Raw genomic sequence first — 23,911 nt, forward strand, 5'->3', positions numbered from 1 at the left:
GCACAGATGAATAAATGTGTCTTGAGCTCGCGACGGAAGGTTCGAAGGTCCGGAAGTTGACGGAGTCCTGGGGGGAGTTCGTTCCAGAGGGCGGATATGACATCTTATATCATATCTCATCTCATCTCCTATTTATATACACTTATATGAATGCATTATTAATATAGACAAGATTTTACAATCTTGTCTATATTACAATATTACAATGCATTTCGGAGTAAATGATGGATGGGAGTCCCTTTGGGACCCCTTGACAGTCACACACACACAACCCGCCCCGTCCCATCCCGGCTTCCTTCCCCAAAGCCTCCCCAACGAATGAATGAATGAAAGACCCACGCGCAAAAGTTTACTTTGGAATCCCAGAAACCCCGCCCACCCGAAAGGAGGAGGCATGGCGTAGCCCCTAAGGGGCGGGGCTGGAGACTTCTTTCCCCTTCTAAGGAGCAATAAGAAGAGGGGGGGGAGGAGGTGTGGCTAGTCCTCCAAGGGGCAGGGCTGGAGACTCCTTTCCCACTTCTTTCCCCTTCAAGGAGCAATAAGAAGAGGGAGGAGGAGGAGGCGTGGCCTGGACCCCAAGGGGCGGGGCTGGAGACTCCTTTCCCTCTTCTTTCCCCTTCTAAGGAGCAATAAGAAGAGGGAGGAGGAGGAGGCGTGACCTAGACTCCCAGGGGCGGGGCTGGAGACTCCTTTCCCTCTTCTTTCCCCTTCTAAGGAGCAATAAGAAGAGGGTGGGGGAGGAGGCGTGGCAAAGACCCCACGGGGTGGGGCTGGAGACTCCTTTCCCTCTTCTTTCCCCTTCTAAGGAGCAATAAGAAGAGGGTGGGGGAGGAGGCGTGGCAAAGACCCCAAGGGGCGGGGCTGGAGACTCCTTTCCCTCTTCTTTCCCCTTCTAAGGAGCAATAAGAAGAGGGTGGGGGAGGAGGAGGAGGAGGCGTGGCCTGGACCCCCAGGAGCAGAGCTGGAGACTCCTTTCCCTCTTCTTTCCCCTTCTAAGGAGCAATAAGAAGAGGGTGGGGGAGGAGGCGTGGCCTGGACCCCCAGGGGCGGGGCGGGAGACTCCTTTCCCTCTTCTTTCCCCTTCAAGGAGCAATAAGAAGAGGGTGGAGGAGGAGACGTGGCCTGGACCCCCAGGAGCAGAGCTGGAGACTCCTTTCCCTCTTCTTTCCCCTTCTAAGGAGCAATAAGAAGAGGGAGGAGGAGGAGGCGTGGCATAGACCCCCAGGGGCGGGGCTGGAGACTCCTTTCCCTCTTCTTTCCCCTTCTAAGGAGCAATAAGAAGAGGGTGGGGGAGGAGGCGTGGCATAGACCCCCAGGGGCGGGGCTGGAGACTCCTTTCCCTCTTCTTTCCCCTTCAAGGAGCAATAAGAAGAGGGAGGAGGAGGAGGCGTGGCCTGGACCCCAAGGGGCGGGGCTGGAGACTCCTTTCCCTCTTCTTTCCCCTTCTAAGGAGCAATAAGAAGAGGGTGGAGGAGGAGGAGGCGTGACCTAGACTCCCAGGGGCGGGGCTGGAGACTCCTTTCTCTCTTCTTTCCCCTTCAAGGAGCAATAAGAAGAGGGAGGAGGAGGCGTGGCAAAGACCCCACGGGGTGGGGCTGGAGACTCCTTTCTCTCTTCTTTCCCCTTCAAGGAGCAATAAGAAGAGGGAGGAGGAGGAGGCGTGGCCTGGACCCCAAGGGGCGGGGCTGGAGACTCCTTTCCCTCTTCTTTCCCCTTCTAAGGAGCAATAAGAAGAGGGTGGGGGAGGAGGAGGAGGAGGCGTGGCCTGGACCCCTAGGAGCGGAGCAGGAGACTCCTTTCCCTCTTCTTTCCCCTTCAAGGAGCAATAAGAAGAGGGTGGAGGAGGAGGCGTGGCCTGGACCCCCATGGGCGGGGCTGGAGACTCCTTTCCCTCTTCTTTCCCCTTCAAGGAGCAATAAGAAGAGGGTGGAGGAGGAGGCGTGGCCTGGACTCCCATGGACGGGGCTGGAGACTCCTTTCCCTCTTCTTTCCCCTTCTAAGGAGCAATAAGAAGAGGGTGGGGGAGGAGGCGTGGCAAAGACCCCAAGGGGTGGGGCTGAAGACTCCTTTCCCTCTTCTTTCCCCTTCTAAGGAGCAATAAGAAGAGGGTGGGGGAGGAGGCGTGGCAAAGACCCCAAGGGGCGGGGCTGGAGACTCCTTTCCCTCTTCTTTCCCCTTCAAGGAGCAATAAGAAGAGGGTGGAGGAGGAGGCGTGGCCTGGACCCCCATGGACGGGGCTGGAGACTCCTTTCCCTCTTCTTTCCCCTTCTAAGGAGCAATAAGAAGAGGGTGGGGGAGGAGGCGTGGCCTGGACCCCCAGGGGCGGGGCGGGAGACTCCTTTCCCTCTTCTTTCCCCTTCAAGGAGCAATAAGAAGAGGGTAGAGGAGGAGACGTGGCCTGGACCCCCAGGGGCGGGGCTGGAGACTCCCTTCCCTCTTCTTTCCCCTTCTAAGGAGCAATAAGGAGAGGGAGGAGGAGGAGGCGTGGCATAGACCCCCAGGGGCGGGGCTGGAGACTCCTTTCCCTCTTCTTTCCCCTTCTAAAGAGCAAATGAGAAAAGGGTGGAGTTTGGGAGCGAAGCTCCTCCTTCTTTCCCCCCCCCTTTCCCACCTCCTCCTTTCGCGCCTTTGGTTTGGAGGGAAAAAGGGAGGCGGGGCCCGGGTTGGATGGGGGGGCGTGTAGAGAAGCCACAGCCTATTAAAACCCCTGGCGGGGCGGAGAGCGGCGGAGTAGCGCTTTGGAGGGGCGAGCGAGTGAGTGAGTGAAGGGAGGAAACCGGGGAGAGTTTTTTGGGCGCTCCTTCCAATGCGAAGAGGAGGAGGAGGAGGCGGCGGCGGCAGAGGCAGCGGCGGGCGCCGGACGGCCGGAGGAGTGGGGCTGCTCCGCAATGCTGGAGAATGGCTCTCTGAGGAACTGCAGCGGGCTGGCCGCCTTCGCCTTCCCTTTGCCCCAGCGCGGAGGGGAAGAAGAAGACGCCGCTGCATTGTCAGCTGCGGCGGCGGCAGCGGACCCGAGACCGCGCTGGGTGGTGACGGTGCTGTCCAGCGTGCTGATCTTCACCACCGTCGTCGACGTGGTGGGAAGCCTGCTGGTGGTCGTCTCGGTTTTCAAGAACCGCAAGCTCAGGAACGCAGGTAAAGGCATCACCACCACCACCATCCCACCCGAGGACGAATCATGTGTCAGGGAGTTCCACCGTGGACAAGAAGTGTGGGGAGGAATGGAATGGAATGGAATGGGGTGGGGAGAGGGGAGGGGAGAAGAAGATGCCAGGCGCCAGTCTCTTCCTTGGCTTGGGGGCTCGGCCGTGGCTCGGTGGCTAAGACGCTGAGCTTGTCGATCAGGAAGGGCGGCGGTTCGAATCCCTAGTACAGGCCTCCTGCGGGAGCACGGGGTTGGACTAGATGACCTCCGAGGTCCCCTCCAACTCTGTTACTAATTGGACTAGATCAGGGGTCACCAAGCACTAAATTCATAGTTTTAAATCCCACGGACCACTAAGATGAATTTTTAAAAAGATAACTCGTATTTAGTGCAATTTAAAAATGCAAATAATTTTTCTGCGGACAATCAAAATTTTCTCATGGTTGGTGACCACTGGACTAGATGACCTCTGAGGTCCCTTCCAACTCTATTACTCTTGCTAATTACTATTTGTTGCAAGAGGTCTGCGGTCCCTTACCAAAGGGGAAACTGAGGTTCAGAGAGCGGGGGGGGGGTGTAAGGTTGGGCACTGAAACTCGGGCATCTTTCCTGTGAGGAAAAGAAAGCAAATGTTGTATTTAATTCATTTATTAAGGTTTAGTTCGATTTTGATCTTGCCTTTATTATTATTATTATCATTTTATATAAAGAAGGCAGCCAACGCACATGGTGCTCTTTCCTCCTCTGATTTTCCCCACAACAACAACCCTGTGAGGTGGGCTGGTCTGAGCTGAGAGAGAGAAGGATTGGCCCAAAGTCACCCAGGTGGCTTTCGTGGCTAAGGGAGGACTAGAACTCACAGACCCCAGGTTCCTAGGCCAACTCTTACCACTACACCAAAGTGACTCTTGTCTATCTATATATAAATGATTTATTTATCATTTCCTTAATTACTTATTTAGAATTCAAAATGGGAAGTTTACAAAATAAAATGTGTTTTTTTTAAATAAAAAAAAATGCCATCCTTTGGATGGGTTGTCCAAAATAGGCGCAACACTTTCTAAGAATTTTACCAAGATTCACAATCTCTGCTCCACAAACAGTGAGATTCGTCCTCACTTTAAGACCATCAGCAAAGGTCTTATTAGACCAGTGTCCTTAAATGTCCTGCTTCCCAGAGTAACACTACCAGTACTTCTAAAAGGTGCACTTTCCCTATTGCAGCTCCTCTAACAGGATATTGCCTTTGATATTAAATCTGCATTTATTTAGCACAGCTTCTGATAAACCTACTCTACAAACGTAGGCTATTAACTTGAACACTTTAAAATTTCAAATGACGCTGGTTGTAGCATCACTGAGTATCTCTTATTCTTTCTGTTTTCACTCAGAGGCCACAGACGCAAGATATATGCTTATCTATTGCACTTTTCCCTTGCAGGCTAAGGAATCTTATGCATAGAAAAGGATAAGAAATAACAAAGAAAAGAAATTAAAGGTATAAGAGTGAAAAAGGAAACAGTGAAAACTCGTTTACACCAACACCATTCACCGTTCTACTCCACACTTTTCTATCCTTGCCAATTGTTTTGGCATTTATTCTTTAAACTTCTTTAACTTCTTTCTTTAAACATCTTTAACTTCTTTCCCTAAACTCCTTTAACTTCTTTCCCTGTATGACTCTCATCAACGTGATCTAACATGGTGCACAGGGAGTCCTTGGTTAATGACTGGCACTGTTTAGCAACCCTTTTAACTTAGGATAGTGCTGACAAAGTACTTTTATGATCAAGACTATTAGTTGCAGCTCTCCAACATCTCCTTGCAGTCACGGGATTGCCAATTTGTGAGCTTCACAGCCAACTTCTGACAAGCAAGGTGAATGGAGAAATTGGCAAGAAGTGACAACTCATGGTGACACGATGTCACATTGAACTGTCATTGGTGATTACCTTAGCATCTGCAGAAGAACTGATGTTGTAACTGATCCAGCAAGATCACAGGATGTTTCACGTTAGCAGTGCATTTCTTAGCGATGGGGTTGTTGTTGCTGCAGTTGTTGAGTGAGCTCTACCTGTATGGGAAGGGAATGGCCTTGAGAGACAGGTGGAAGAATGTCAAACATTCTAAACAACGGTCAGATAAGTAGCATATTTGGCTCACAGAAGGAATGTGTATGTAGCAATCATCTCAGAAGGGACACTTGCTAGTTAATTGGTCTATAAAAGAGGGAGAGCTATACCCTGTTTTCCCAAAAATAAGACATCCTCTGATAATAAGCCGAATCAGGCTTTTGAGGGCATGCGCTCAAATAAGCCTCCCACTGAAAATAAGCCCTCCCCGAAAATATTTAAATGCGGAGCTGGAAATCAGGTAAAACGGCAAGAGGAGCCCCATCTTGCTCCAAAATAATAAGACCTCCCCCAAAATATTTAAATGCATGCACAGCCAGTCCTAACCATTTCCTCTGGTTAGGGTTAGGGAGACAGAGCTGGAAATCAGGTAAGACAGCAGGAGAATCCTCGTCTTGCTCCACGCATCCTAAAATAATAAGCCCTCCCCCAAAATATTTAAATGCATGCACAGCCAGTCCTAATCATTTCCTCTGGTTAGGGTTAGGGAGACAGAGCTGGAAATCAGGTAAGACAGCAAGAGGATCCCCGTCTTGCTCCACGCACCACAAAATAATAAGACCTCCCCAAAAATAAGGCCAAGCACTTATTTTGGGGTTCAAAAAAAATATAAGACAGGGTCTTATTTTTGGGGAAACACGGTACTTTTAGACTTGCAATGTTGGGTTAAAGTTACCTTACAATAAAGTTAGAACTAGTTACTTCTGGAGAAGGGTCTTGTCTGGGCTACCTCACAAAGCTGACGCAAGGCTTTCTTGATTTCTCCTTTCTCTTGCTCATTTGCTCTTCTTCTATTATTTATTTTGCAATTCACTTCTCGTTCTTTGTACTGAAGCAAACTACTTCAACAGAGGTCTTTGTGTCGCTCGGTTTTGGCACGGGCAAGATTTAACCGAAAACATTCTCCTGGGGATCATTCCTATTTTGGCATTAAGGTTTCTTACCTAGAGCTCGACTTAGATTCTAACATGCAGAGCATTTGAGGTCGCCCTCCCCCAAAATGTTTCCTGCTCACGAATGAGATTGATATCCCATCTCACACAATCCCTCCTGAAGATTTTCCTTCTTCCCGATCTGCAGTTTTAGTGTCCGTTGGAAGCCTAGTAGTGTTAGTCCTCACTTAAGAATGGTAATTGGGACCAGCAACTCTGTTGCTATGCAACATAATCATAAAAAATTTTTCCTGATCGCCATCACTCTGCTAAACAAATAATTCCCTCTATACTGTCGAACTATTTACTAAATCTGCACTACTATTAATCTTCTCATCGTTCCCACCACCCATCTCCTTCCACTTATGACTGTGTGACTAACTTTATTGCTTGTATCCTTACAATTTATATTGATATTGTTTCCTGATTGCTTATTTGTACCCTATGACGATCATTAAGTGTTGTACCTTATGATTCTTGATGAACATATCTTTTCTTTTATGTACACTGAGAGCATATGCACCAAGACAAATTCCTTGTGTGTCCAATCATACTTGACTAGTAAAAAATTCTATTCTATTCTATTCTATTCTATTCTATTCTATTCTATTCTATTCTATTCTATTCTAAATGTGACATCACATGACCGTGCCAACTTACAGTGGCCGCCGTGGCACTCCCAGTTGTCAGTGTTAGGCAAATCCTATGCAATCCCAACATCCTGCAGTCACATGATAGAGCTATTTGTGACTTCTTGCCAGCTTCCTCATTGACTTTGCTTGTTGGAAGCCAACAATGAAGATTACGAATGGCAATCGCATTACTGCAGGACACTGCAATGTCATAATTGTGAGCTCGTTGCCAAGCTCTCCTTGTGATCGCATCGTCGTGGGGACACTGCGAAGGCCACAAGTACAAGGACCTGTCATAAGTCCCCCTTTGTTCGGCACTTTCGTAAACAGTTGCTAAACACGTGGTCTCTAAATCACATCAGTCTTCATTCATCTATAATGCATTAGAGTGATGCATTCTCATCTCTGGTTTGAGTTTTTAAAAAAACTTACATTTTTAGACTTGTGTAAGCATGGATATAAATAAACATTTATGAGCCCTTTTCAAAATATTCGTAAAAGAACAATGTCTATTTCTTAATCTTCCCGTGCTCATTGATTGAATTGGGGTGGAAAAGGACAGAGAAGAAAAGAGAAGGGTGATTGTTATCTCATTCTATAAAGATTTATTTGGATTTCCACAACCCCCACTTTTTTTACTTTGAAATAAATTGTCTTCCCATCATTTCTTAGAACTGTGTTTGAAACTTCTGGCAAAGTTAAAGTAAAGGTTTCCCTTGCACATATGTGCTGGTCGTTCCCAACTCTAGGGGGTGGTGCTCATCTCCGTTTCAAAGCCGAAGAGCCAGTGCTGTCTGAAGGCGTCTCTGTGGTCATGTGGCTGGCATGACTCAACGGCAAAGGCACACAGAACGCTGGTCCCTATTTTTCTACTTGCATTTTTTACGTGCTTTCGAACTCCTAGGTTGGCAGAAGCTGGGACAAGTAACGGGAGCTCACCCAGTTACGTGGCACTAGGGATTCGAACCGCTGAACTGCCGACCTTTCGATCGACAAGCTCAGCATCTTACCCACTAAGCCACCGCGTTAGTTAGAAGAACTAAAACTAAAACAGACTAGTCTTTTCCCAGTGCAAGGGACCTGTGATGGAAGGTGGAACCTAGAATGAGAATGGTATCAGGGTTCCAATTAATACACCCATAGCAATCAAAACTCCGAGGCAATTGGATTCCTCAAAGACTAGATTTATTGGACAGGTCATATTGGCACGAACTGATGAAAACCGACTAAATCTTCCCATGGTTTTCACCTAATTAAAAGTAAAAGTTCTTTCACTTTCTCCAAACAATCCATCACATGGTCCAATCAGGATACAGTCCAGTTGCTAGATGACTCCAGTCCCCTCCTTCTGGACACCTGGTGAGAATGTCCTTGGTTCCTAAGAGAAAGTATTTCATTTTGGCTACAACACCCCAACTATCTCTACTTCCCCCACCCTTTCCCATGACTCCAGTTGTGGCAGCACCGAAGCCCCAACATGGCCAGAGCCAGGTCAGATACAGGATTGACAGATGGATCTCCAGGAGGGAGGGGCTGCAGGAGTAAGGGGCACCTTGACCCAGATAGCCTGTGAGAGAAAGAGGGTGAAGACAGTCCCTCCCTAACGGTTGACAGAGTATATTGTAGATGCAGGTAATAAGAGTGGTTATCCTGACATGATGTTGTCAATAGACTAGACTAGACTAGACTAGACTAGACTAGACTAGACTAGACTAGAATAGAATAGAATAGAATAGAATAGAATAGAATAGAATAGAATAGAATAGAATTTTATTGGCCAAATGTGATTGGACACACAAGGAATTTGTCTTTGGTGCATATGCTTTCAGTGTACATAAAAAGACAAGATATATTCATCAAGAATCATAAGGTACAACACTTAATGATAGTCATAGGGTACAAATAAGCAATCAAATCATATTAGGAAACAGTCAGTATAAATCATAAGGATACCAGCAACAAGGTTACAGTCATACAGTCATAAGTGGGAGGAGATGGATGATGGGAACAATGAGAAGATTAATAGTAGTAAGGCCTTAGTGAATAGTTTGACAGTGTTGAAGGAATTATTTGTTTAGCAGAGTGATGGCGATCGGGAAAAAACTGTTCTTGTGTCTAGTTGTTCTGGTGTGCAGTGCTCTATAGCGTCGTTTTGAGGATAGGTGTGAAACAATTAAAAAAAATTGGAATAATTACTACATGTGACCTAAAATAGGGAAGCACATTGTCCCACACAGGAGACAATGCATTGAAATCAAGGGACAGATTTGTGTATCTTTCTCTCAGAGTCTTTCCATCTTGGTGCATATACAGTAACACAATCTTGCTGCAGTTAACCATGGGCAAAGCAACCATCCATAAGTCTTTCCTAGTTTGTTTATCAATGTCTTTGAATGCTGCTCTGCCTTTTCTTTGCCGCTGTGCCATTTGCAGCAAGTAATGCTCTACGGTTGCCGCAGAAAAGCAACGCTGCCATTCACATTATCTTTGTTGATATTGTGAGACGTCGGAGGCATTCTGCATAAAGCTGCCTGCTGAGGTTCTTACAGTGAGTCAATAGCTAAGTGCTGCACATTACGGGCAAGCAGTTGCCTTAAATGCTCCCAAGTCTAGTTTATGAGGAAGGGATTCAGCCCTTCAGGAGTTTTAGAGAGGAAGGCATTTGGTAATTATGCGGAGCTCTTTCGTATGATGTTCAGATCAACATTTGATCTTTCCTATTAATCTTTGCGCTCAGACTGGTTCAATTATATCCCTTTTTGACCCTGGCAGATTCTGAGCTATTAACAAATTTTGGAGAATTGCCTGCTTGATCCCCTGGTGATAGTGGAAACTACCGATGGCAGAATTTCTGCCATGAGGCCAATTCCTGAACCTACAGCCTCTCTTTTATCTCACAATTTCTGATGATCAAGAAGCCTCAGAATCAGGGGTGAAATCCAGCAGGTTCTGACGGGTTCTGGAGAATCGGTAGTGGAAATTTTGAGCAGTTTGGAGAACCAGTAGCGGAAATTTTGAGTAGTTCGGAGAACTGGCAAATATCACCTCTAGCTGGCCCCAGGAGTCGGGAGGGAATGGGGATTTTGCAATATCCTCCCCCCAGGAGTGGGGTGGGAATGGGATTTTGCAATATCCTCTCCCCAGGAGTAGGGAGAGAATGGGGATTTTGCAATATCCTTTCCCCAGTAGGAGGGAGGGAATGGAGATTTTGCAGTATTCTTCCCCTGCCATGCCCACCAAGCCACACCATGCCCACTAAGCCACGCCCACAAAACCGGTAGTAAAAAAATTGAATTTCACCACTGCTCAGAATGTTGTTTATCTTCTCACCTGTAATCTTTGTCTCTGTAAATATTATTTTATTTTATTTTTATTTATTTTATTTTTTATTTATTTATTTATTTTGTCAAAAACAACAGTATATATAAGTATAAGCATGAAATAACCATACAAATTGGATACAATCAAGGGGAACATTAGGACAGGAATGGTAGGCAGCTGGTGCTCTTATGCACGCCCCTTACAGACCTCTTAGGAATGGGGTGAGGTCAATAGTAGATAGTCTTTGGTTGAAGCTTTGGGGATTTTGGGAAGAGACCACAGAGTCACGTAGTGCATTCCAGGCGTTAACAACTCTGTTACTGAAGTCATATTTTCTACAATCAAGATTGGAGTGGTTCACATTAAGTTTACATCTGTTGTGTGCTCGTGTATTGTTGCGATTGAAGCTGAAGTAGTTTTCGACAGGAAGGACATTGTTGCAGATGATTTTATGAGTTATACTCAGATCATGCCGAAGGCAGCGGAGTTCTAAATTTTTTAAACCCAGGATTTCAAGTCTGGTGGCATAAGGTATTTTGTTGTGATCAGAGGAGTGGAGAACTCTTCTTGTAAAATATTTCTGGACACACTCAATTATATTAATGTCCGAAATGAGGTGTGGGTTCCAGACAGGCAAGCTGTATTCAAGAATTGGTCTAGCAAATGTAGTCTTAAATGTAGTCTTATTAAAGATGATGTATGTTCAGGTCCACAATCCATATAGCCATGACAATGGAGAGGCTGTTACTTTTGACTTTCAGGGTGTCAAATTCAATGCTGGCTGGACTGACATTCTCTTCTTCAACTCCTCGTGGATCAGAAGGGCCCTTCCCCCGCAGGCAATATCTGCCAAATATTTTGATTGTAATGATGTTTGGGGGAAAGAAGAGGCATGAAACTTGATCCCATTCCATATATCTTTTGACATGGTGCATAGATTGAATCCTCATTAAAGGGAGGGAAGGAAGAAGAAAGGAAAAGGAAACACAATAAGGAAGGGAGGGAGGAGAAAGAGAAAATGAAATAGAGGGATAGAATCAAGATCACGTGAAGTGTTAGTGCCACTTTATAATGCCTTGGTAAGGCCACACTTGGAATATTGCATCCAGTTTTGGTCGCCACGATGTAAAAAAGATGTTGAGACGCTAGAAAGAGTGCAGAGAAGAGCAACAAAGATGATTAGGGGACTGGAGGCTAAAACATATGAAGAACGGTTGCAGGAACTCAGTATGTCTAGTTTAATAAAAAGAAGGACTAGGGGAGACATGATAGCAGTGTTCCAATATCTCAGGGGTTGCCACAAAGAAGAGGGAGTCGGGCTGTTCTCCAAAGCACCTGAGGGTAGAACAAGAAGCAATGGATGGAAACTGATTAAGGAGAGAAGCAACTTAGAACTAAGGAGAAATTTCCTGACAGTTAGAACAATTAATCAGTGGAACGACTTGCCTGCAGAAGTTGTGAATGCTCCAATACTGGAAATTTTTAAGAAAATGTTGGATAACCATCTGACTGAGATGGTGTAGGGTTTCCTGCCTGGGCAGGGGGTTGGACTAGAAGGCCTCCAAGGTCCTTCCAACTCTGTTGTTATATTATATTATATTATATTATATTATATTATATTATATTATATTATATTATATTATATTATATTATATTATATTATATTATATTATATTATATTATATTATATTATATTATATTATATTATATTATATTATATTATATTATATTATATTATATTATATTATATTATATTATATGCGGAAGGAAGGAAGGAAGGAAGGAAAAAAAGAAGGAAGGAAGGAAGGAAGGAAGGAGCTCAAGGAGAAGGAAGTTAAAAAGAAAGAGTAAGGGAAAATTAAATGCAACAGGAAGGAAGGAAGGAAGGAAGGAAGGAAGGAAGGAAGGAAGGAAGGAAGGAAGGAAGGAAGGAGCAACTTATTAATCTCTGGGGATCCTCCACTAAACTTATGCCTCGCAACCAACCACAAAAATAGTTTGGTAAATTTGATACATTTTCGATCTACTTGTTTAAATCAGGGGTATCAAACTGAGGGGTGCATCAGGGTTGTGTTTGACTTGGGGGGGGTGAGGTGGTGGGCGTGGCCAGGGTGGGTGTGGTCAGCTTGACATCACTCATCAAGGCTCCATTTTTGACCGCAACGGCCTCCTGCAGCCCTCGGCCAGCGAAAAGGGAGCTCAGGGAGGCCATGTGTGGCCCTCCCGAACTCCGTTTTCACTGGCAGAGGCACCGCTGGCTGGTCCTTTGCTGTTTCCAGGGCAGCCCCGTGAGCCAGATCTAAGCATCCCACAGGCTGGATTCAGTCTGCGGGCCTTGAGTTTGACACCCCTGTTTTAGATTATCCAGGTTTCTACCTCATTCCAGAAGACATCCAAATGGCTCTCCGTAAATTGCCCTTTATTCTTTCCTGGCTTGCCCCTAAACTATCAAGGAAGTGCAGCATTTGGTGGAGATTTTCTAACTTTTAGCACCAGCTCAATAGTGGATTTCAAAACCCATCGCTACCAGTTTGCTCATGCGCGTGTGTGCACTTGCACACATATGTGAGGCTTTTGTGCATATGCAGAAGCATCTGGGCAGGTGGGCAGAGCCTCCCGCCGCTACCAGTTTGCCCAATCCGGGGCGAACTGGTAGCAACCCACCACTGCACCAGCTCATCCCTGAATTTTCATCTTGCCCAAAAGCTTTATTTAATCTTTAAGAAAGGTGCATTGTGTCACGCGGCTTTCCAAGCATTAACAGGACTTTTGCTTTCCAATTCCAACATCAGGTTATGGAGAATTTGGGGAGCCAGGAGGCACAGCTCTCGCTCCGCCGCGAAATTTGTACTCAGGCAGCCTCCCTGGATCCAGGCTTCTCTTCAGGAACATTGCAATTATCTTCCTTTTTCTTGGGGGAATTGTGTCAGGATGATTAATTAGCACATTCCTCTTTTTTCCTAAGGAAATCTTATAGCTTTGTCATTCAGTCATCTAGCTGAATGCTCTGGAGCAGTGGGTGGCCTTTCATCAGACTTTCAGGAAATAAGATCCGACAGAGCTGAGATGAGAAAAGGGATCTTATCTGCTGATTGTCAGTATATTTATTTTATTTATTTATTTATTTATTTAATCAAATTTATATACCGCCCTATCTCCCGAGGGACTCAGGGCGGTTAACAGCCACGTAAAATATACATAAATACAAGTTAAAACCCCAATTAAAAAACTTATTACATACGGCCGAATATTAAAACCCCAATAGAATAATAAAAACCCCATTAAAACCAAATTTAAAATTTAAAATCCTAGTCCAGTCCTGCGCAAATGAAAAGATGTGTCTTAAGCTCGCGGCGAAAGGTTCGAAGGTCAGGAAGTTGACGAAGTCCTGGGGGAAGTTCGTTCCAGAGGGCGGGAGCCCCCACAGAAAAGGCCCTTCCCCTGGGCGTCGCCAGCCGGCACTGCCTGGCTGACGGCACCCTGAGGAGTCCCTCCCTGTGAGAGCGAACGGGTCGGTGGGAGGCAATCGGTGGCAGTAGACGGTCCCGTAAGTATCCCGGCCCAATGCCATGGAGCTCTTTAAAGATAATTACCAAAACCTTGAAGCGCACCCGAAAGGCCACAGGTAGCCAGTGCAGTCTGCGCAGGAGAGGTGTCACATGGGAGCCACGAGGAGCTCCCCCTATCACCCGCGCAGCCACATTCTGGACCAACTGGAGCCTCCGGGTGCTCTTCGAGGGGAGCCCCATGTAGACAGCATTGCAGTAATCCAGACGAGATGTCACAAGGGCATGATTGACCGTGCATAGGGCATCCCGGTCTAGAAAGGGGTGCAACTGGCGGACCAGGCGGACCTGGTAAAAAGCTCTCCTGGAGATGGCCGTCAAGTGGTCTTCAAAAGACAGCCGACCATCCAGGAGAACGCCCAAGTTGCGCACCCTCTCCATTGGGGCCAAAGACTCGCCCCCAACAGTCAGCCACAGCTGCAGCTGACTGTACCGGGGTGCCGGCATCCACAGCCACTCTGTCTTGGAGGGATTGAGCTTGAGCCTGTTTCTCCCCATCCAGACCCGTACGGCTTCCAGACACCGGGACAGCACTTCGATAGCTTCGTTGGGGTGGCCCGGTGTGGAAAAGTACAGCTGAGTATCATCAGCGTACAGTTGATACCTCACACTGAAACCACTGATGATCTCACCCAGCGGCTTCATATAGATGTTGAACAGGAGGGGTGAGAGGATCGACCTCTGCGGCACCCCACAAGTGAGGCGCCTCGGGATCGACCTCTGCCCTCCTGTCAACACCGTCTGCGACCGATCAGAGAGATAGGAGGAGAACCACCGATAAACGGTGCCTCCCACTCCCAATCCCTCCAACCGGTGCAGCAAGATACCATGGTCGATGGTATCGAAAGCCGCTGAGAGGTCTAATAGGACCAAGGCAGAGGAATAACCCCTGTCCCTGGCCCTCCAGAGATCATCAACCAACGCGACCAAAGCCGTCTCAGTGCTATAACCGGGCCGGAAGCCGGACTGGAACGAGTCTAGATAGATAGTTTCATCCAGGTACCGAGGTAATTGATAATTGGTAATATTCAAGTAATTGAAGCAGGATAGCAAGCAGAGCCCCACCAGATCGGGGTCCCCAACTTTTTGGACCTCAGGGACCACTAAATTCATGATTTTAAATCCCATGGGCCACAAATATGATCTGCCTAATGACTGGCTGGCTGGGCGTGGCTAGGTGGTCATGTGACTGGGGGTGTGTAGCCAACTTGATGTCACTCACATTGAAGGATGCCTCGCCGGCCTCTACTCGCCCTTCCCCTCTCAGCCACTTCTCACATGCCCCGCCCAGGCTCCTTAGGGCCCCAATAGAAAGCAGTTGTTGGAGCTAAGCAGCCACCACGAGAAAGAGTTTGCAAAATAGCTGGCTCCATTCAAATTGGATCTGACCGAGAAGGAGGCTCAGGAGAGGACTATGAGCATAGGCTTTCCAAGCAGAGGGAAAATCTACGGGAGTGCAAGGCCAAGTACCGGCGCCTGGAGGCTCAGCGGGCTGAGATGGTCAGCCACTTCCAGGCCATGAGGCAGTCCCACTGGAACAAGACCCTCCGACTCCTTGCCACCAGCAGTGCTTTCCTCCAGCCTTCGCCCAAAACCCCACACCAGGAGGCTGAAGCAGACCCCAAGTCAGAATTTCGCCCCCCTCCCTCTGACCCACACAAAGAGACTCTGAAGGGGGAGACTCTCTGCAGCAACACAAACATCCATTGCATGTCTCCGGCCCAGGGGCCGTAGTTTGAGGACCCGATTTAGTGCAATTATAAAAAATGCAAATAATTTTTCTGCGAACCACCAAAATTTTCTCATGGACCACCAGTGGTCCACGGCCCACCAGTTGGTGACTGCTGCACCAGATGACTCTCAGTGCACAAAGACAGCTGTGGTTAGTAGCTGAGCTGTGGCCTGTGAACATGGGAAGATTGCAATTCATCACCTCATCCTCTACAGCCCATATGCTGGCAATCACCATCATAAGGAGTAGCAAATGTCTTATGATCGAAGTTGTTATGGACAACAGTGCAGAGTAATTGCTGAAGTTAAGGACAGGACTATTCATTCCGTTTGCAAGGCCCATTGATTTTAATGGGACATAATGTTCAACCTTCGACCTGTTTGGTTCATCCAAGTTCAGTTACCAAGCAGCCAGAGAGTAATCACATAACATTGGTGATATTGTGATGCTTGTAAGGTTAAATATATATATTTTTCCAGTGCTGTTGTAACTTCAAATAGTCACTGAATGAATGGGCATTAGGCAAGGACGAATCTGTAAAGTAGGCAATTTCTTGCTAAAGATTAAATAAAGCTTTTGAGCAAGGTGCAAATTCAGGGATGAGGACAACTGCTAAAAGTTAGAAAATCTCCCCAAATGCTGCACTTTCTTGACAGTTTAGGAGCAAGCCAAGAAAGAATAAAGTGAAATTGATGGAGACCCTTCTGGATGTCTCCTGGAATGAGGTGCAAAGCTGAATAATCTAAAACAAGTAGATCAAAATTGTATCAAATTTACCATACAATTTTTTGTGATCGGTTGCCAGATAAAACTCTGGTAGAGTATCCCAAGAGATTATTAACCTTCTGTAAATTTCCTTCCTTCCTTTTTTCCTTCCTTCCTTCCTTCCTTCCTTCCTTCCTTCCTTTTGCATTTCATTTTCCCTTTCTCCTTAGTTTCTTTTTCTCTTCCTTCTTCTTGAGCTCCTTCCTTCCTTCCTTCCTTTTGCATTTCATTTTCCCTTTCTCTTGAGTTTCTTTTTCTCTTCCTTCTTCTTGAACTCCTTCCTTCCTTCCTTCCTTCCTTCCTTCCTTCCTTCCTTCCTTCCTTCCTTCCTTCCTTCCTAGAAGTTTTACTATCATTTTGCTTTATTTATTTGGTTTATCATTGGCTTGATTTTTATTTAATTATAAGTGAATTGCACCAAAGTTGATAAAGCTCATGCAAATTTAAACTTTGGGTTGTAGTTCTTTACTCACAGTATCTGGGAGTAATCCTCATTACTTCTGTATAGTTATGGATAGGAATTGCAGTACATAAGCAAATACATAAGATAGCCGTGTCCATCCACTCAATAAAATACTTTCAAAGTCTCGAAGCTTTTTCTCTGATCAATATTTTAGTCTTAAATCTGAAAAATGGCTTACGAGTGTGCATGCACATCCTTGACTTACAAATGGTTATTTCGTGACTGTTTGCCGTCTCAATGACCTCTTGGAAAATGGGTTCTTTATGGCCCAATAAAGCTTTAAAACCCGTGGTAAAACTGTATGCCAGTCACATGACTGGATTGCAAGCGCTTGGCAACCTGTTCATATTTACAATGGTTGGCAAGGGTTCTGCAATCTCCATTTGCAATCTTCTTTGCTGGCTTCCCTAGAAAATCAATGGGAAAGCTGGCTGGGAAGGTTGCAAGCAGAGGGACATTGGATTGGAGGTCAATTCTTCCAGTCCACCAAGGTAATTCCCATCCTCTCCCTACAGGGAGGGGAAATTCTCCATGTGCTGGAGAAATAGAGTTCAGATCTCATGGAAACATTATGGACAGAGGTGGCATTCAGCCGGTTCGGACTGATTCAGGCCAGGGGTGAAATCTAAAAATTTTCCCTACCGGTTCTGTTGGCGTGGCTTAATTGGTGGGCATGGCTTGGTGGTCAGGTGACTGAATGGGCATGGCCAATAATAATAAATAATAAAAATAATAAAGTATACAAAACTTGGGAGCGCACCAGTCTACCTTCTTTAAAAATAGAGGCACCGGTCTACTAATTGCCCTTTTTTGGGAGGCACCAGTCTATCTTCTTTAAAAATAGAGGCACCGGTCTACTAATTGCCTTTTTTTGGGAGGCACCGGTCTACCTTCTTTAAAAATAGAGGCACCGATCTACTAGCCGCCTACAGCTCTGATCAGCTGTAGTGCGGCCCTTTGAAGCGTCGCAAAAGTCATTTAAGGCCATTTACAGCTATATCACCACCAAGAGCTTCAGGGACAGAGAAGAGGAACAGTGAGGAGTGGGCAGTGTGGGGGGGAGCAGGGATTTTTGCTACTGGTTCTCCAAAGTACCCGCCCCCCCCATCGCTACCGGATCGCATGATCCGGTCTGAACCGGGAACATTTCACCTCTGTCTTCTGGTCTGGTGGGAGACCTTACTTGTCTCCCCATCCTACCACACACCTGAGAAGCCTTCTTCCAGCACTCTATTTAGCCAGCTTCACAGTCACTTAATGACTGAAACTAGGGCAGATTGGATTGCAGTCGTTGAGTGACGCCCTCATATGGCACCTTGCTTCATGCCTGCTTTGCTCAGTGAAGAAGATTGGGTGGTCTTGTTAAAGGAAAGACTATCAATACAAGGCTTGTATTTATTCTCTTGGTTGGCTTTTTAGAACAGGCACTGAAAACAGCCAGCGCTGCAATACTTTGAAGTTCTAAGAAGTTGAAGTTGTACACTAAAGAAACTTAATACTTTTTTAAAAAAGTTTTTATTTTTTTCACAACAAAAAGCAACAACAACGCATCAAAGAATTACAATGTGCTGAAGGGGTGTTTACATATCTTCTTGTGCAATCTCCAAATAAAAATCTCTTTCATACATATATCTTATATTGTCTTTTCTAACATATCTTTCCTTCTAGCCAATGATAAAATAAATCCCATATTTTATAATATTGCTTATCTTCTTGCTCTCTAATTTCAAATGACAATTTACTCATCTCTGCACATTCCATCATCTTCCTAATTATTTCGTCTTGCAAAGGTAATTTCTCATTTTTCCAATTTTTAGCAAACACAGTCCTAGTTGCTGTAATAATATTCACAATCAGATATTTTACTTCTCTAGTATATATCTCAGGTATAATTCCCAACAGAAAGACTTCTGGCTTAAAATCTATATGTTTTTTAATCATTTTCTCCAACCACGTGTGTATTTTAGTCCAATATCTTTTCGCTTCAACACATGTCCACCACATATGGTAATATGATCCAGGTATCTGATGATACTTCCAGCATTTTTCAGATTTATCCTTAAACATTCTGGCGATTCTTGTCGGGGGTAGAAACTTAATACTTTTAAGCATTTAGCATGATCTTAACCTATTCTCTTTCTCTCAGACAAATCTTGCTCAAAGGTCTTGTTGTGGCTCCAGCCCCCGAACCTGGCCCCATGCCTAAAAGTGACTCTGAGAGTGAGGGGGAAGGGCCGGTAAGGCTTACCTCAGGAGCACCGATTCCTTTGGCCCGGCTCCAGGAGCCAGAACCAGGCCAGTCGGAAGACGTAATGAGGCTGACATCCCCTGATTCCTCCCTTCCTCAGGCTACACCTTCAGACGCAGCTGATAATCATACTAATCAAACCTGGATCGACCCGCACTTCAGAAGATTAGAGAGGCAGCGTCATCAAAGGGAAGGGTGGGGCAGAAGCCCCACCCCACAGGATATATAAGGAGCTTTGGGATTGCTCTCAATTCCACGGGAAGCAAATTAGCTAAACCGTGTCAAAGTGAGCTGAAGTCTTAATCTGTTTGAACTTTTTGGCAGGCAGCTGCGTTTTCTCGGCCAGACTGATAGGAGCCATGAACCCACTGGCTATAGGCCAGCTCATTACTCCAGAGTGAGGACGGAGACAGAACAGGTCTGTGGCATTAGGAGAAAATAAGACCCTGTGTTACATTTTTTTGAACCCCGAAATAAGTGCTTGGTTTTATCTTCAGGGAGGTCTTATTATTTTGGGGCGCGTGGAGCAAGACGAGGCTCCTCTTGCCATCTTACCTGATTTCCAGCTCTGTCTCCTTAACCCTAACCAGAGGAAATGGCGGGGACCAGCTGCACATGCATTTAAATATTTTCAGGCAGGGCTTATTTTCAGGGAAGTCTTATTTTTGGGGAGGGCTTATTTTCACGCATGTGCTCAAAAGCCCAATTGGGCTTATTATCAGGGAATGTCTTATTTTCAGGAAAACACGGCATTAACTTGAACTCATTAAATAATCGATATAATGCTGCAATTAAAGCTTCAGGACTCTTGGTTTAAAGAGCTCTTGGTTCTAACTTCTGTCCATCTACGAAACGCCATCATTCAGATTGCCCTAATAGATAGTACTGGTGTAAGGATGAAATAAAAAAAGGGGAAACATTATTTAAAATGTCTCGTGATCCTTGGTTGTGATTAAGCAAACAACCAAAATAATTGACAGACTACAAACTTAGTAAGATTCAGCAACAATCACAATCCAAAATATTAATCAGCTTGCTTTGCTTGGGACATCTGTTTCCAGCTTTCCAGGGGCTGAATATTAAATGTATAATGATTAAGTGAATCAGTCTCACTCAGTGAATAACATTTCAGAACCCTCATTCATGAATGGTTAGAAGGGAATTCTTCCAGATTTGATGATTGGGAGGCGGATTTAGATCTCACAATGTCTCTTTTTAGAAATGAACCACTGTCTGGAATCTCTTAAAACCTTACCGGTGTAAAAATTAAAACATGGAAAAATGTTAATATTTTACCAAAAGTGATGGGGTGGGGTGGGGGTGAGAGAGAATTACATCCTTAGAGTTGTAAAATAAAGATGAACTGGGAAGATATAAGAGCATGAAAAACACAAAGGAAGGGAATCGTTTTGCAAATCCATCTTCATCTTTTAAAAAAATGAAACAAGCAATTATGCCTTACCTTGAGAGGTTTTGTGTTGAGCAAGCATAACGTAACATATAAAAAAACTGATCTTTAATCACCCTAATGTGTGTCATAGAATTGCTTGGTAAAGATGACATGACTATCAGGGGTAAAATTCAGCAGGTTCTGACAGGTTCTGGAGAACCGGTAGCGGAAATTTTGAGTAGTTCGGAGAACCGGCAAATACCACCTCTGGCTGGCCCCAGAGTGGGGAGGGAATGGAGATTTTGCAGTATCCTTCCCCTGCCACGCCCACCAAGCCACGCCTACAGAACCAGTAGTAAAAAAAAAAGAATTCCACCACTGGTTTATATTTATCTATCTATCTATCTATCTATCTATCTATCTATCTATCTATCTATCTATCTATCTATCTATCTATCTATCTTCTATATTCTTGTGCTACAATGAATGTATTAAAGATGCTATGAAACTTTTTGCTTTTATTTACTCCACTTATTTCTATTTCCATATTCATTCAATTGGCTCTGTATTTTGTCATTTTCAGTTCCTTCCTCCCTAATCAATAGTTTATCCTCAAGTGCATCATGCTGTTATCTAAATAGATTGCACAGCTGAGTGATAATAATAACTCTGCGGAACATGAACACTATTATTGATTCTTTTTCTAAAAAGAAAAAGAAGAAAGAAATCTTAGTAAAGGACAAAAAAAACCCCTCCCACTTCTACCTAGAAAGTGACCCTGAAATATACAGTACTATGACTGTGTGGTGGCCCAACAGCAAAGCTGGTGGCAGACTTAGACAGTGATGAGGTTGGGGAGGAACATAGGCCAGTCCTGGAGTCTGGGAAAGGCTCTGATGAGGGCTCTGCATCGGAGGCAGAGGTGGGGCCAGGGCCGTCCGACAGTTATCAGCTGCCTTCAGAGTCAGATATCAGTGGGGCAGAAGAACAGCTGGAGCCTGTTCCCAATGTGCGCATGGGCAGAGCTGTCAGGAGAAGGGAACAGCTAAGGAACAAGGGCCAACTCAGGAGTAAAGCCACAGGTGAATGGCCCCTCCCATAGGGAATAAAGAGGAACGAAGGGGAGGGGAGTTTGCAGGAGACAATTAGTTCAATTCATCAGAGTGAAGATCTGTTCCTGACTTCTTGCCAAGTAATTGCTGCTACAAAGTGGCATTTGGAAGATATCGGCCTGGTCACTCTCCAAGCCTGATAAAGGTCTGTTAATTGTGAAATCTCATGAAAGACTGTTTGCCGCGACTTTGCTGGAGAGGAATTTCTTTTAACCTAAATAAAAGAGGTTTTCTTGGGATGAGGAGTCGGCTTCATGCTCTTGGGAGGCCTAGGTCAGAACAGACTGACAGTATTGAAAGCTGTTAAGAGATCCAGGAGAATAGAGAATGTCATAATTCTCCTTCGAGTTATTGGATGTACACCATCCATTAAGATAATCAAGACTGTTTATGTCTTAACCCAGGGGCGTCAAACACAAGGCCCGCAGGCCGGTTCTGGCCCGTGATGTGGTCAGATCCAGCCTGCAGGGCCATCCTGGAAAATGTAAGAGGCCGAGTGAGTGCGAAGAGGAAACATCAGGCTAGCGTGGCTTCGGCCCAGTCTACCCAATGTGAAGAGGAAACATACCAACAGTTTGGGGAGTGGCGTCAAGCTGGCCACGCCCACCCTGTCAGCCATGCCCCCCCCTGTCAGCCACGCCCCCCCAGCCCCCCCAAGGTCAACCACAGCCCTAATGCAGCCCTCAATGAAATTGCGTTTGACACCCCTGTCCTAACCCATCTCTTAACCAAGACTGAAATGGTGGCAAATAATGGGTCTTCTGAGATGCCCAGTTTATGAAAGTTTGAGATAAGCTGCAGAAAAAAAAAAATACAGATAGTCCTTGATTTACAACAGTTTGTTTACTGACTGTTCAAAGTTACAATGGCACTAAAAATATGACTTATGATTGTTTTTCACAGTTAATGACCTTTGCAGCATCCCTATGATCATGCATAATAAGCTGGTAATCCGGTTGTTAAGTGAATCTGGCTTCTCCCATTGACTTTGCTTGTCAGAAGGTAGCAAAAGATGGTCACACCCTTGGGACATAGCAAGGGTCATAAACATGAACCGGTTGCCAACATTGGAATTTTGATCACATGATCATAGGGATGCTACAAAGGTCATAAACTGTGAAAAACGGTCATAAGTCATATTTTTAGTGCCTATACTATTTCAGACAAATGGTTATCCAATACCTTCTTAAAAATTTCCAGTGTTGGAACATTCACAGCTTCTGGAGGCAAGTTGTTCCACTGATTAATTGTTCTCACTGCCAGGAAATTTCTCCTTAGTTCTAGGTTGCTTCTCTCCTTGATTACCGTGTTTCCTTGAAAATAAGACCCTGTCTTATTTTATTTTTTTTGAACCCTGAAATAAGCGCTTGGCCTTATTGCCATGAGCTCAAAAGCCTGATTGGGCTTATTATCAGGGGATGTCTTATTTTGGGGGAAACAGGGCAGAATGGCTTGTGGGTGTGGCTTGGTAGGCATGGCAGGGGAAGGATACTATAAAATCTCCATTCCCTCCACAATCCAGAGGAAGTTTACTGCAAAATCCCCATTCCCTCCTGATCAGCTGGGACTTGGGAGGCAGAGAATAGATGGGCGCGGGGCCAGTCAGAATTTTTACTACCGGGTCTCTGAACTACTCAAAATTTCCACTACCGGTTCTCTAGAACTGATCAGAACCTGCTGAAACCCACCTCTGAAAGAGTAGTTTCCATCCATTGCTTCTTGTCCTGCCCTCAAGTGCTTTGGAGAATAGCTTGACTCCCTCTTCTTTGTGGCAGCCCCTGAGATATTGGAAGACTGCTATCATGTCTCCCCTGGACCTTCTTTTCATTTTCATTTCTTTTCCACTTCTTTTCAGTTCATCAACTTGTATGATTCCTACTCATTTTTCTTGAGTGCCAGACTCTACATAACCCTGAAGAATGAACATTGACTTGTTCTGATAGGTAATGTGCTTCGCTGTTTCTGATCTCAGATATTTGTGTTCTCATAGACATAGAACTACTAAGCTGTTCTGTCCTCCTTCGCCTCCATCTGAGCGATGGCTTAATTAGCCGGCACTATCAGCTCTTAGTTAAGCAGTTAATTTGCCTGCTATGAAGAGGCACACCAGTTCTTGCTGCCTTTATATCCTGTGCAGTGTGGCTCCATGACTCAGCACTTCCTAGGCCTGCCCCACCCCTGCTTCTGTTGTTCCCGCCTCTCCTGCCTACGAAACCTAGGGTCCAGCCAGGCCTGATTGCCATCAGCTGGATCTGCAGGCATGGCTGGGGGCGGGGAAGAGTCAGAGGATGGAGGCCTCATTATCTCTTCCACCTGGCCTGCCTCTGGCTCCTGGAGCTGAGCCAGGGAAGCCGGTGCTCCTGAGGTAAGTCCTGACGGCCCTTCCCCCTCACTTTCCAAGTCACTTTCTGGCAGGAGGCCCGGCTTGGGGAACTCAGACACAACATAAGCAATAGAGAAGGAGGCTGGCACA

At 45.6% G+C, this 23,911-nt stretch overlaps 1 protein-coding gene across 1 annotated transcript in view; it reads left to right on the forward strand.

Moving 5' to 3' along the window:
* The first annotated feature begins 2,880 nt into the window (after positions 1–2,880).
* Positions 2,881–23,911, forward strand: part of MTNR1B (melatonin receptor 1B) — a 56,447-nt gene continuing 35,416 nt past the window's right edge. The window contains 1 exon segment of the mRNA XM_058185620.1: positions 2,881–3,135. Within this exon segment, the coding sequence (XP_058041603.1) occupies positions 2,889–3,135 (247 nt within the window). The 5' untranslated portion in view covers positions 2,881–2,888.

The sequence above is a fragment of the Ahaetulla prasina genome, chromosome 5 (assembly GCF_028640845.1).
Source record: "Ahaetulla prasina isolate Xishuangbanna chromosome 5, ASM2864084v1, whole genome shotgun sequence".
In the NCBI taxonomy this organism is placed as follows: domain Eukaryota; kingdom Metazoa; phylum Chordata; class Lepidosauria; order Squamata; family Colubridae; genus Ahaetulla; species Ahaetulla prasina.